The 14,351-nt window shown below is 39.0% G+C and overlaps 2 protein-coding genes across 4 annotated transcripts in view; one reads left to right on the top strand and one right to left on the bottom strand.

Annotated features, from left to right (window-relative positions):
* ERLEC1 (endoplasmic reticulum lectin 1) overlaps positions 1 to 11,596 on the top strand; it is a gene marked incomplete at both ends in the record, with an annotated part of 37,856 nt that extends 26,260 nt beyond the window's left edge. For 2 of the 3 annotated variants that reach the window (XM_080711114.1, XM_080711113.1), the window contains 4 exons: positions 9,126 to 9,250; positions 9,987 to 10,064; positions 10,923 to 10,998; positions 11,525 to 11,596. In XM_080711114.1, coding sequence (XP_080567240.1) covers positions 9,126 to 9,250; positions 9,987 to 10,064; positions 10,923 to 10,998; positions 11,525 to 11,596 — 351 coding nt within the window. The remainder of the gene's footprint in view (positions 1 to 9,125; positions 9,251 to 9,986; positions 10,065 to 10,922; positions 10,999 to 11,524) is intronic. The other variant, XM_080711112.1, reaches the window with a different exon arrangement.
* Positions 1 to 14,351, bottom strand: part of LOC308273874 (ankyrin repeat and SOCS box protein 3) — a gene marked incomplete at its 3' end in the record, with an annotated part of 223,946 nt that overhangs the window by 154,285 nt on the left and 55,310 nt on the right. The gene's annotated exons all lie outside the window — the stretch shown is intronic.

A 14,351-nucleotide genomic window follows, 5' to 3' on the forward strand; every position in this document is an offset into this window, starting at 1 on the left:
AAGTTTTAAGGTTTATACATGTAGGATTTTTGTTTTATGTTTTTTTGTGGTACTGGGCATTAAACCCAAGAGCATTCTACCCCTGAGCCATACCCCCCAGTCAGATTTTTTTTTTTTTTTTCTGAAACAGGATCTCACTAAGTTACCTCCTCAAACCTGCAATCCTCCTGTCTCAGCCTCCCAAGTACTGGATTTATAGGCATATGCCACTACACTCAGTTTTGTCCTTTTTATTTATAATTTTATAAATCAGATATCACATCCTGCTTAAATTCTGAGGTTCAAATTCCAGTAATTATGACAAAGTTATTTGTCATTATTTTGCTTTGTTTGGTAAAATAAACTTCTAGGCACTGAAGACAAACCTTAATTAATAAATATTGACCCAATCAGGCACAGTCACACATACCTATAATCTCAGCTACTTTGGGAAGCTGAGGCAGGAGGCATGCAAGTTCAAAGCCAGTCTGGGCAATTTAGGAAGACACTTGTCTCAAAATTTAAAATAATAATAATTTTTTAAAGGGCCAGAGATATAAATTAGTGGTAAAGCAGTTACCTAGCACATGCCAGCCTGGATTCAAACCCCAATACGGCAAAACAAATAGATATTGGGCTGGCTGCTTCAAAATAAATAAACATTTAGCCGGGCGTGGTGGTGCACGCTTGTAATCCCCGGGCTTGGGAGGCTGAGACAGGAGGATCGTGCAGGTTCAAAGCCAGCCTCAGCTACTTAGTGAGACTCTCAGCAACTTAGTGAGACCCTGTTTCCAAATAAAATATAAAATGGGTCTGGGAGTATAGCCCAGAAGTAGAAAGCCTATGGGTTCCACCCCTAGTACCACCAAAATAAATAAATAAATAAATAAATAAAATATTTATAATATAAATAAATATTTGCATTTCCTAAAAGAAATAATTAGTACTAATTTCAAATACTGTATTTTTCATGTATAAGATGTTTGAAGCTGATCTTAAATTCTAGGATGGATCATACTGGGACATATCCACTCACCTTCCACATTTAAATTATCCAGAATATATGAAGCATCTATAAGATATTTTTCCTCACTTACACCTGAAAAGTTTCATTGAAATATTCTTTCCATTTCTTCTTGCTTTGCAAATATTTTCTCTTTAATAACACTTATTAATACAGAAAAAATAAAGAACTATCTAACTGTATCCCAAATAACAACCAGTGACTTTTTTTAATTGAAGGAATATATGCAAGAAATTTAAAATGAAAGTTAATTTATCCTCTGTTATCATCACACTTCCCAAAAATAACTGTTAACACATTCATAGTTAACTCTGTACAGGAAACAGAAGTTTGCACATGGATGTTGATATGCCCTTCTGTTCATACAAGGGAGGACACTGCTCCTCACTTGTCCTTTCACTTAGTGCTAGAACTCTGCTCGTGTCAGCAGCCAGTCATTCTTTTAGGAGGCATGTAGGCTTCCATCTACTACAGTGTATTAGCCAGACTTCTACTGAAAAACTTTTGTTTCTAATTTTTGCTGTGATAGTGTTTTAGTGAGCTTTTTTAGGGTGGGGGTACTAGGGATCGAACCCAAAGACATACTACATTCCCAGCACTATTTTATTTTGAAACAGCAGGATCTCACCAAGTTGCTGATGTAGCCCTCAAAACTGCAATCCTCCTCTCTCTGCCTCCCAAGTACTAGAATTACAAGCATACACCACCATGCCTGGATAGTGAGCATTTACAAATAGTTCTGTTAGCATACTTTTGCCAGTATATCCATAGGACATTTTTCCAGCAATGTACTTGCTAAGTCAAAGTATTTGCACACTGAAAACTACTTTTCAGAGAACTGGAATAGTTAGCATTCCCGTTAAAATAGTTTTCCATAAACTTGATTACAATAAATTTTACAAAGCTTAATTTGACCAAATTACATACACGAGAAGTTCCTGAAAGTATTTGCTAAAATAGCACTAACTAGTAAATACAATGCCACTGTATGCTAGGTACTAAGTACTTTATATTAAATCATTTAATCCTTATAACAAAAATATTGTTATCCCAAGATGAGGAAACAGAAGCAAAAGTTCAAGCCAGGTGTGGTGGTGCATGTTTGTAATTCCAGCATTTGGAAGGCTGAGAAAGGAGGAGTTTCTCTTAGTGAGGCCCTTTGCAACTTAAGAATAAAAAATAGGGTTTGGGGATATAGCTCGAAGTTAAAATGCCCCTGGGTTCCATCCCCAGCACTGCCAAAAATAAAAAGAAAGAAACAAAAGTTCAGTAACTTGCCTACTTCACATGTAATAAAACTGAAATTTAAACCCAGGCAGTCTTGCTCCCTATCCAACCTCTTAAACACTTCATTCACTTTGCTGCCTTAATCTCTGTTTAGGAATTTATCGCCTAGTTGCTAGAGTGGTGGGGGTGGCGGGGAATGTGCAATAACTGTGCCTCTCACTAGGCAATAAGCTCCACTAGGGCAATGGCCCTATTGTATATCATTTGTTACTGTTGTTGAGGTTTTTAATTCATTAATCAAAAGTGTATTATTGCCTATCCTAAAACTTAAAGGAAGAAAAAGGAAGTAGAAAGGAGAGAGAAGAAAAGAAATTCACAAAGCTGGGCATGGTGGCGCACACTTGTAATCCAGCATTTGGGAGACTGAGACCGGAGGATCACAGCTCAGCTACTCAGTGAGGCCCTCTGCAACTCAGTGAGACCCGGTTTCAAAATAAAGAATAAAAAATAGGGCAGGGTGTGTAGCTCAGAGGTCGAATGCCCCTGAGTTCCATCCCCAGACCCGCAAAAAAAAAAAAAAAAAAAAAAAATTCACATATAAGACAGTACATAGTACTTTAAAAATAGTAAAAGAAGGTGTGGTTGTGCTCATCTATAAACCCAGTACTTGGAATACTGAGACAGGAGTGTCGCAGGTTTAAGGCCAGCCTCAGCAACTTAGACCCTGTTTGAAAATAAAAAGGCTGGGGATGTAGCTCAGTAGTAGAATGCCCATGGATTCAATCTCCAGTACCAAAAAATATAAGTAAAAAGCTGGGGTGTACCTTATAGAATTAATGCCCCTGGGCTCAATACCCAATACCAAATAATAACAATAAAGTCGAGTGGACTGACTTTTTTTTTTTTTTGCGAGTTTAAGCAAATTTTATTATTACAAAGTTTGAAAGAAAGGACAGAGCTATAAAGCACTATAAAACAGTTTTTGTAAGGATTTATCATCTCCCATCTTGCTTAACTAATAATCTTTTTACCTCCCCCTGACCTAATGCAGGCTAAGGCCCAACCATTATCTCCCTGGTACAAGCCTTTGTTATGACCAAGATATGTTAATTATCTCCCATCCTGCTTAACCAGTAGTCTTTCTACCTCCTCCTGACCTGATGCAGGCCCTGGCCCACCCATTATCTCCAGTACAAGCCTTTATTATGATCAAGATGTGTTACTTGGTTAACAGTGTCAGGGATCACATGGTGTATGCCCTTCTTGGAGAAGGCCTGTATCATCCTCCCACATTCTTGGGGAGTTTTTAGCCTTTTTATGCCTGAGTATGAAAGCTTATTCTTTTTTTTTTTTTTTTTTTTTTGGCAGTACTAGGCATGGAACCCAGGGGCATTGCACCTCCAAGCTACACTCCCTCCACAGCCCTATTTTTTAATCTCTTTATTTTTGAAATAGGGTCTTAGTGAGTTGCGAAGAGCCTAAGTAGCTGAGGCTGTCCACAAACCGCAATCCTCCGATCTCCACCTCCCAAATGCTGGGATTACAAGCATGTGCCACCATGCCCGGCCTGAAATCTTTTTCTTATTAGCAATTAATATGGCTCTTATTAACAATCAGTACAGGCTTAATCCCCATCAATACCAAAGAAATTTTCCAATACTGGCACATTCCCCCCTTTTTATTAACTTCCTGACACTCGTCAGGCCAAAGGGAATGGGGACAAAGAAAGTCAATCAAGCTACTTTCATGCTGAGAGGGGTCGAAATGGGGCCCCCGGCCTTGAGGGTACAAGGAAGTCACTTGTGAGAGTAAGATCAGCTGATGTTTGAGGTGTCCGTGGCTATATAAAGGGGCACTGGCAGATGTTTATCTAGGATATTATCTAGAGCATCATCTGGAGCTTGATGGCTTTAATTTTGTTGAAGACAAATTTAACCATACAGTTTAGTAATCAAGGGACAAATAAAAGTATGAATAGAATGGCCTCCAGAGTTCTCAAAAGAGGAAGACTTAATAGAATCTTACTGTAAGTCTTTGAACTAAGTTTTATATAAAACCATCATTATCACATATGCAATATTTTTTCATAAACTTTATTCCTTTACAAACATTCCACAAATGCTTTGCGACTTACCTCAACCCTTTGTGTTTTTTTCCTAGTCCTTTCTTTTCCCATTTGGGACAATCTTAGGATAACTCTTACTTTATACAAAGTGCTTTCTTATTTTTACAAAATTTTCTTCCTTCCTATCCTTTCTCCACCAAAAACTTCACACCCACACACTTTCCACATCTGTCTCTTGGGGTTTTTAACATACAAACTGACCCCAAAACAATGTTGTTTTACAATGTTCTTTTTACACCAACAATTGAGAAACCTATTTAGTAGACTCAAATGTTACTTTAGACCATATGAAGTTAAGTGCATTTTAAAGCATTACTCACATTTTACGTTTACCCAACTTAATAACTGAATTATAGATTACCATAGAAAACTAAGACATCAGGTAAGACACTAGTGTCTTAAAACATTTTTTTTCTGCCAAAGAAAAAAAAATTTAAAGGCAATATGTTGTATTTGATCACATCGTACAGAGGTCTAAGTTTTACGGCAGCCTGGGTAGCTTTTTAGATGTTTACATTTTAGCTAGGACTGGCTGAGATTAAAAAAAAAAAAAAAAAAAAAAAAAAAAAAAAAAACGCCTTGAGCAGCACCTGCACCTTCTTAGTATAGCCAGCAAAAGAGAAAAAGAACAGCTTAAGTTTTTTCTTTTGGAGCTTTTCTGGAAGGATGAGACAAAAAGTAGTATAATTTTAAATAAGATCAAGGGAGATTCTTGTACCCAAGTTAGTTTGGTTTCCTGACATTATATTTTTTTTTAACAGAGGAGCTGGAGTCTCCGGCATATTTAAGAATGGGAGAAGCCATGTGTGGTGGTGCATGTTTGTAATCCCAGCATTCGGGAGGCCGAGACCAGAGGATCATGGTTCGCGGACAGCCTCAGCTACTTAGTGAGGCCCTCCGCAATTTAGTAAGACCCTGTTTATACATAAAGAATAATAATTAGGGAAAGGGCTCGGAGGTCGAATGCCCCTGGGTTCCATCCCTAGACCCGCAAAAATAAAAATAAAAATAATGGGAGAAGTGGAGGTCACCCCAGGCAGGCTAAATCTTGAGTAAAGAAACATTTCAAGGGCTGGCCTGAATATGCCCCTGACCATAGCTATACATTTGAACGTTGAGCCAGGAGAGAAGGGTAACATCATAAATCTGGACCCAGTATCTATGAGGAACCGAAGAGTGTGAGATCTCACCGTAAGGATTGCTCAAGGGTTTTTAGTCTTAACCCAGGTGGTGGGATCCTGGAGGAATGGCCCTGGTACTCATCATTGGGAACCTTGCTCTGAGGACCGAGATCCCTCCTGACCTGGGGGCACCCAGACTTTTAGTGGTCCCCCTTGCACTTTGGGCAGGGCCTTGGAGGGCCTTTGTGGACTTCTAGTGGAAGGCATTTAAGCTGGAGATGCCCTGGCTCTCCATACCTCAAACAGACTTGAGCCCTGGCTTTCGTGGGATTAACTCTCATATGCATGGCAGCCAGAATTTCTCCATGGCATTTGTCCTTTTGTTTTTCCAAGTCCCTATAATATAAATACATATATTTATACTAATATGAATATAAACTGAATTAGCAGCCTGCAGTAGAGATTTTTTTATTAAATTTGTCTGACTCTGACACCAGTTTTTGGAATATATATATATATATATATATATATATATATATATATATATATATATATATATATATATATATATATATAACAGGTACAGACTAAGAATTTGTCTCTGAGGATGGCATCCCCTTCTACCAAGTCTGGAGTCAGGTTGGTGAATTTTTATCATGGCTTCCTTTAGTCTCTCAAGGAAGGCCATTGGGGACTCCTCTGTGTTTTGATGAGTAGCAGTCAATAAGCCATAGTTGAGGGATTTGATTTTAGCTCTTTTTAGTCCCTCAATTTTGCAGTATAGAAAATGAGTCCTTTCCCAATAAGGCCTTGTATTGTTATGGTCCCATCGGGGATCATCTAATGGGACAGCCTGTTCTCCCATTGGGATCATTTGTTTTATTCTCACAGAAGGCTGTTGGGAATTACAGTAATCATCACCTACTTTCCTAGCTACCTCATGTACTCGTCTCTCTCCACTGAGGTCAGGGTCTGATCTAAGAGCAATTTGACGTCCCTCCATGTTAGTTTGTATAAAGAATTGAGTAACCTGAATGCCTGCACACTTTATTCAGGGTCAGTGGTACAACTACCAAGGTCCCTTTTAATTTCTTTAACCTCAGCCAGAGAAAATAGCTAATGGACCGATTGAACTCCAAACTCCCCACCACACACACACACACACACACACACACACACACTACTATCAGGGGAAACATTCCTTTTAGCCCTCTTGGAACTGGTCCTGGCTGCTGTCTTTTAGTTCTGGGTATCTCTTGGGCCCCCTGGTTTGAGGGCGCTGTATCATGGTATGGAGGGGGCTTATTTAGGCACTGCTCTCCAGGTACTAAGTCTCATCTGTACCTTAGATATTTTGATATTTTTAATTAAGAAAACAATGTAGTTTCCCAAACACTCTCATTATCCAGAGATAAATCGTGGCCATTAAAGCCAAAGTCTTGAGTGTGGGAAAATCATCTCTCATTAATTTGCCTCACTGAGAATATGCCACAACTTAGGTGGGGATAAAAATCCAAGACAAGAGGTCTGAAATGGTTACCCATGGGTGCTCTTCCTTTCCAGTTTCTACCCTTTTTGGTGCATTTAGTTGTAGTGTCTCATTAGATGACAGCAGAGGGGAGCCCAGGAACCAGAAAACAGATGTCCCTAAAACCTTCAATACAGAGTCTCTGTACAGTAGGGGCATGGATCTTTTTGAGGACATAGCATGTATGTGAAAAGGCAAGCATCCTCCCTGAGTTCTATTTTCCAGGGGTCTTTTAACAGTGTCTCATCTTTGACAGGGGTAGAATGGACAGGCACTCATTGGGCCTTAGAAGATAATAGTGGGTTTCCCCAGAACCCCAATATAGATCTTGACACAGATCTAGCCTCACAAGGACATAAGGCGACATGAGCCGGTACCTTGAAAGGCGTGAGGCTCCCAAGTCGCTGTTTGGTTGCCTATGAGTTCATATAGTAAGCTTGAGGATGGTCTGGAGTCCCTTCTAGTCTCCTGCTGTAGGTAAAGGGGAATTTTCCCCTCCCCTGGAGAGTCTGCTGTAGCTAAGCAGTGGCAGGGTGTCTACACAGTCATGGAGAGCCCGTTGGCACCGGTTACCCATTTATCTGCCAGGATCTAATTTTATTCCACTTTATGTTTCTATAACAATACTACAAATTGTGTGATTTATTTATTTATTTACTTTTGCTGGTCTGAGGATGGAACCCAGAGGAATTCAACCTCCAAGCTACACCCCCTGCCGTATTTATTATTCTTTATTTTGAAACAGGGTCTCACTAATTTGCAAAAGGTCTCACTAAGTAGATGAGGCTATCTGCAAACCACGATCCTCCAGTCTCAGCCTCCAGAATGCTGGGATTACAAGCCTATGCCACCATGCCCGGCTGAAATTGTGTAATTTATGATGAAAAGAAATTATTTCTCACAGTTCTGGAGACTAAAAAGTAACTTGCAAGGCGTTAGTGTCTGTGGGGGCTTTCTTGGCACACCGTCCCTTGGCTAAATGCAAGAGGATGAGAGATCAAAGTTGAAGCCTCAAGCCCATTTATTTATTTGTTTGTTTGTTTGTTTGTTTGTTTGTTTGTTTTGGTGCTAGGGATTGAACCCAGGGGCATTCTACCTCTGAACCCAGCCCCTTTTTGTTTTTTATTTTGTAACACGGTCTCGCCATGCTCCTTAGGCTGGCCTGGAACCTGCAGTACTCTGGTCTCAGCTTCTCAAGAACTGAAATTACAGCCACACGTGGTTGCATACATTTGTAATCCCAGTGCTTGGAAGGCAGAGACAGGAGATCGTAGATTTGAGGCAAGTTCAGCTACTTAGTGAGACTTCCACAACTTAGTGAGACCCTGTTTCAAAATAAAGAATAAAAAATTGAGCTGGAGGTGTAGCTCAGAGGTAGAATGCCCTTGGGTTCAATCTCCAGTACCACACATACACACACACACACACACACACACACACACACACACCAAAAAAAAAAAAAAAACCTGGAATTATAGGTGTATGCCAGCCACCATACCCAGTTCTCTAACTTTTATAATCCATGTTAATCCATTCATAAGGAAGCGCCTCTCAGGTAGTTCCCACCTCCCAACACTGTTACATTGGGAATTAAGTTTCTACCACATGCTTTTTGTGAGACACATTCAAACTATAACAAAGATAGAGGACAAATATTTCATTAAGAATCATAATAGGAAGACGGGCGTGGTGGCTTGTAATCCCAGCATTTGGGAGGCTGAGACTGGAGGATTGTGGTTTGCAGACAGCCTCAGCTACTTAGTGAGGCTCTCAGCAACTTACTGAGACCCTGTTTCAAACTAAAGAATAAAAAATAGGGTAGGGGATGTAGCTCAGAGGTCGAATGCCCCTGGGTTCCATTCCCAGACCCACAAAAAATAAATAAATAAATAACTATACCTGGAGCTAGTCCAACTAGAAATTAGTTTATCATTCAAAGAAACAGAATAAAGAACTTAAATTTCTCTTTGCAAATGAGTGACTAATACCACATCTGAAGGTAGATAGCCAGTATACACATAAAAATAAGGACTGGAGCTTATAGGAGAGTCAGTCATCAGCATGAATGTCTCTTTGGTGATGTCAGGCATACTTTATTACAAATATTTTTTCATACATTAGGACAAAGATAGTGGAAAAACGTCTGTGGTTGTGGGTACATGGAACCAAGAAGAGCATATTGAATGGGCCAAAAAGAATACTGCTCGAGCTTATCATCTTCAAGACGATGGCACCCAGACAGTCAGGTAGAGGCTACTTTTTTACCTTTGGATCTAATTAGTAGTAAAACTCAAGAGTATTAACAAACATAAAAATGTAAACACCTAAGTAAAATCCTATGTCTTTTTTCTTCTAGGGGATATTTCTAGATTAGTTTGGTTTTTTTTGTTTTTTGGGGGTTTTTTGTTTTTGAGGGGTAAGGTGTACCATGTAATAGTTAAAAGCTACCTGGATTTCAGTGTTATCCTAAGGATATCCTTTTCTTGTAGATCTTGCCCAGTATACATTTAAATGTGGGGGGGGTCTGAGGGTGGAACCCAGGACATTGGACCTACGAGCAACAAATATTAAGCCTAAGAGAGTAAGATTGCAAAATTAAAGCTTTTCTTTGGGTATTGCTCATGTGAGATTTATAGCTTGGTCTATGGAGTCCTGTCTTTTGCACCACTATTATAAAGGAATTAGACTGATGGAGAACAGAAAGAATGATTCCACAAAATGAATAAAATACTGGGCTGGGAAACTGGATAACTTCTTTTTTAATGATGTCTAATAACCTTAATTATTTATATACAAATAATATGCAAATTAAAGACATTGCAATTGAGATAATACAAAGTATCTCTCTGTTCTCCTTATAGAATCTGAAAGAGTCTCTCTCTCTCTGCTGACATAACCCTAAAACCCCTAACCGTCTTCTCACAATTATTCTGTGTTAGTGATATTTTTGTATAATAAAGATTGTGTATTTCTCCAATTCAGGATGGTATCACATTTTTATGGGAATGGTGACATTTGTGACATAACTGACAAACCAAGACAGGTGACAGTAAAACTAAAGTAAGTCATCAAATCATGCTTTATGTCTTTCTCTTTTACTTGCTTCCTATAAACCACAATTCTATATAAATAGAAAATATAATCGTATTATATATTTAAAGAACTAAATTTTACTGTGTGCAGATCTTTGTAACTTAAGAAGATCACTATTAAAAATAATCTTTTATAGCCATGCATGGTGGCCCACACTTGTAATCCCAGCATTTGAAAGGCTGAGACAAGGAGGATTGTGGTTCGTGGACAACCTCAGCTACTTAGTGAGGCTTTTTGCGACTCAGTGAGACCCTGTTCCAAAATAAAGAATAAAAAAGCTGGGGTGTAGCTCGGAGGTAGAATGCCCCTGGGTTTCATCCCCACTACCACAATAAATAAATAAGTAAATAAATAAATAAAATAATATATAATATATATATATATATTATATATTATATATACTGGGGGTTGAACCCAGAGCATTCTGCCTCTGAGCTACATCCCTAGCCCTTTATTCCCCTTACCCCTTTTGCTGAGACCGACCTCAGACCTGCAATCCTCCTATTTCAGCCTCCAAATACTGTGATTACACACATAGTACAGTCTCAGCAATTTAGTGAGATCCTGTTTTAAAGTAAAAATTAAATAGAAGCCAGGCGTGGCAGCACATGCCTGTAGTCCCAGTACTTGAGAGGCTGAGACAGGAGGATCACAGGTTCAAGACCAGCCTCAGCAACTTGTGAGACTCTCAGCAACCTAGTGAGATAAAGTATATGGGGGTATAGCTTGAAGGTAGAATTCTCCTGGGTTCAATCCCCAATACTAAAACTAATAATAATAATCTTATATTATTTAGCCAATGCCTTAATATACTCTCTGTTTTAGGTGTAAAGAATCAGATTCTCCTCATGCTGTTACTGTATATATGCTAGAGCCTCACTCCTGTCAGTATATTCTTGGGGTAAGTAAAAAGAAAATAATCAGCCGGGTGTGGGGCACATGCTTTTAATCCAGTACTTGGGAGGCTGAGACAGAATTGCACAGGTTCAAAGCCAGCCTCAGCTACTTAGTGAGGCTCTCAGCAACTTAGTTTCCAAATAAAATATAAAAAAGGTTTGGGAGTATAGCCCAGAGGTAGAAGGCCCCCTGGGTTCCATCCTCAGCACCACAAAATCATCATCATCATAAGTTAATTTTTTCATAAAATCTAAAAAGGACCTTCATTATATCTAAGACTTAACATAGCTCCCATACCACTTCTATAATATCTGACATGTCTTTTATTGACATATAATTTACATCAAATAAAATGTACATATCTTGAGTGTTGAATTTGATGAGTCTGAACATTTTTATATACCCATGTAATTATTACTCAAGACAAGGGCTCATATACATTTATTAAGTCTATTTATTTAGCAAACTAATACCAAATGAAGTGTTCAGCTTACCAGATTTTTTATGGCTTTGTTTTTCTTGTTCTTTAGGTTGAATCTCCAGTGATCTGCAAAATCTTAGATACAGCAGATGAAAATGGGCTTCTTTCTCTCCCCAATTAAAAAAATACTAAAGCTGGAAAGAAAAAGGTCATTGAAAGTCAAGATGACTTTTTTCTGACTATATATCTCATTACAAGTTTCAGCCATATGACCTCAGCATCATAGAAAAGGACTGTCAACCACTCTGTGAATATAAATGTGTATATAAGAGGTTATTGAGGAATTTCAAAGGCAGAACTTTCTCACTTTTTTCATTTTGTTATATCTTATGAACTGATTGTGTTTCACCTTTGCTTGGATAAGGTGATTCCAAGATAGATCTCATCCAAGCAGTTCAGAGTCTGGTTTATTCAAATGTCATAATTGTTGTACTTATTGAAAGGTTTTAAATAGTAGATTTATTATGTAAATTATAGTACATATAAATAGGTAATGAAGTAAAGATAATGAAGAAAGAAATTGATAAGAGGTTGTTTAAATGAGAAACTATGTAAAATGTGTAAATTCTAGTGCCTGAAATCCTTTTAACAAACTTTTATGTAGCAGCTGCTCTCTGCCAGGTACTAAACTAGAAAATGGGCACATCGTAGAGCCTCATATGTGAGTTTTATTCACCACTGTTAATCAAAAGAAACTCTTACTTGTGATAAATTGCTTCTTTCTCCAAACTTTTACCTATTTCTTTCTTCATATGTGGCGTTCACTCCCAGAGTGTGTATCTGGTGTAGACAGTTGGTGATCATTCTCTGATTTAAAATGGTTTACTCTAACAAAACACACTGTTCTATTCATTTTATTTGCCTACTATGGACTACATATCTTGTGTCAGGACAGTTTTACTGCACAATATTTATTTTAAAGTGAATAAAATGTCCACAGAAGTGTTGTCATGTAATCAATAGCAGATTATTCAGTTTGTTTATTGTTTTAATTATCCTGTCTGAACAAGGACAGAAAAGGGGCCATAAGGGGTTGGAGTGTAGCTCAATGGGAGAACCACATGCTTAGCATGTGTGTGGGCACTGTAAGGTCTTGCCAGAGGAGACTGAGAACAAAGAAGCCCAAAAAATGTCGCAAAAGCACGGAGAAGTGCCCTTCACTATCCCCTGCTCCCTGCCCAAGTTACCACCTGTGGCCCCACGTCAATGTCAGGCCCACCAGTCAGCAGGATACACAACTGTTCTTTCACTCTCTCCCTTCCTAAACCCATAAAAATCCCCTTATCTATAAGGAGACAGCTTCTGACTCTCATGGGTTCTTTTCCTGGTCAGTCACCTTCTCCGTTTTATCACAAATAAAGCATGTTCCTTGCTGTCCAGCATGTTCTCTCTTGTCTCTGTAATTTCTAACAATGTGTGAAGCCCTGGGTTCAATCCCAAGCACCGAAAAAAGAAAAGTAGCCATAAGATACTTCAGTTTTCTTCCTTTCCAGTACTGACCAAAGATAATTTAAGAAAAGGCTAACACTTGGCTCTTTGGTGGTTATTTGTAGATTTTAGCAAGAAGCAGCATGATACAAAGAGTATGTGCTTTGGGTTCAAACCAAGGTCCAGATCTTCTCTTTAACTTACCATGTATGAGCTAGATAAAAAAACAGTTTTTTTCCTCCTCTCATATATCATAGAACACTTTGGGTCACCAAAATGTACAGGTTCTTTTCTCCCATACCAACCAGGTCCTCAGTTGAGTGTCCTGAAATTCAGTTCAATTCTGACTTTTACTAGTTGGACTTAGCATAAAACCCCACAATTAAAAGTATTCAGTCCACCAAGATTGCCCCACTTCAGATGTCACTTGCAAGCCTGGGCCTTCAGAAGTGACTAACCTATGAGCCATACATCAGGTTTCCAGGACTTCCTTCCTGGTCTCAATAATTTGCTAAAGCCAGGCATGGTGGTGCACACTTGTAATCCCAGTACTTGGGAGACTGAGACAGGAGAATCACAGGTTCAAAGATAGCCTCAGCAAGTAGTGAGACTCTCATCAACCTAGTGAGACCCTGTTTCAAAACAAAAATAAAATAGGACTGGGGTGTAGTTTCAAGGTAGGATGCCCCAGGGTTCAATCCCCAATCTCTCTCTCTCTCTCTCTCTCTCTCTCTCACACACACACACACACACACACACACACACACACACACACACACATAGCATGGTGGCACATGCTTATAATCCAGTATTTATTGCAGGTTTGCAGCCTCAGCACCTTAGTGAGGCCCTCCACAACTTAATGAGACCCTGTTTCAAAATAAAGAATAAAAATTAGGGCTGAGGGGTGTAGCTCAGTGGTAGAATGCCCCTGGGTTCAATCCTGCAAAAAAAAAAATATATAATAAATTTGCTAAAATGTTGCACCAATTTGTTATACCACTCTGGAACAGCTAAATGGAAGGGATACAGATGACAAGGTTTGAGTTGGGGAAGAGGACATAGGCCTTCCAGGCCCTCTTGGTGTGCTGCCTCCCAGTACTTCCATGTGTTCAGTAACCCAAGAGCTCATCAAATCTCAAGTTTGGGCTGAGGACATAGGTCAGAAGTAGGGCACTTGCCCTGCATTTGCAAGGCCCTGGATTAGATCCCTAGCAAGGGAAAAAGAAGTCTCAAAAGTTAAGGCTTTATAGAATTTGTCTCTAACCCACACTCACCCTAAATAACCTAATTATCATAAAAAACTAGTATAACCCCAGGGGTCTCATTGTGAATAACTAGAGTGATTGTGATGTCCTATTACTTAGGAAAGTCCTAGGGTGTCAAGCACATATACGGACCTGGACAGGTCAGTGAACATCTTTGATCCTTCTATTTTGTAGAGAGAA

The sequence above is a fragment of the Muscardinus avellanarius genome, assembly GCF_963383645.1.
Source record: "Muscardinus avellanarius genome assembly, chromosome: 15".
Lineage (NCBI taxonomy): Eukaryota > Metazoa > Chordata > Mammalia > Rodentia > Gliridae > Muscardinus > Muscardinus avellanarius.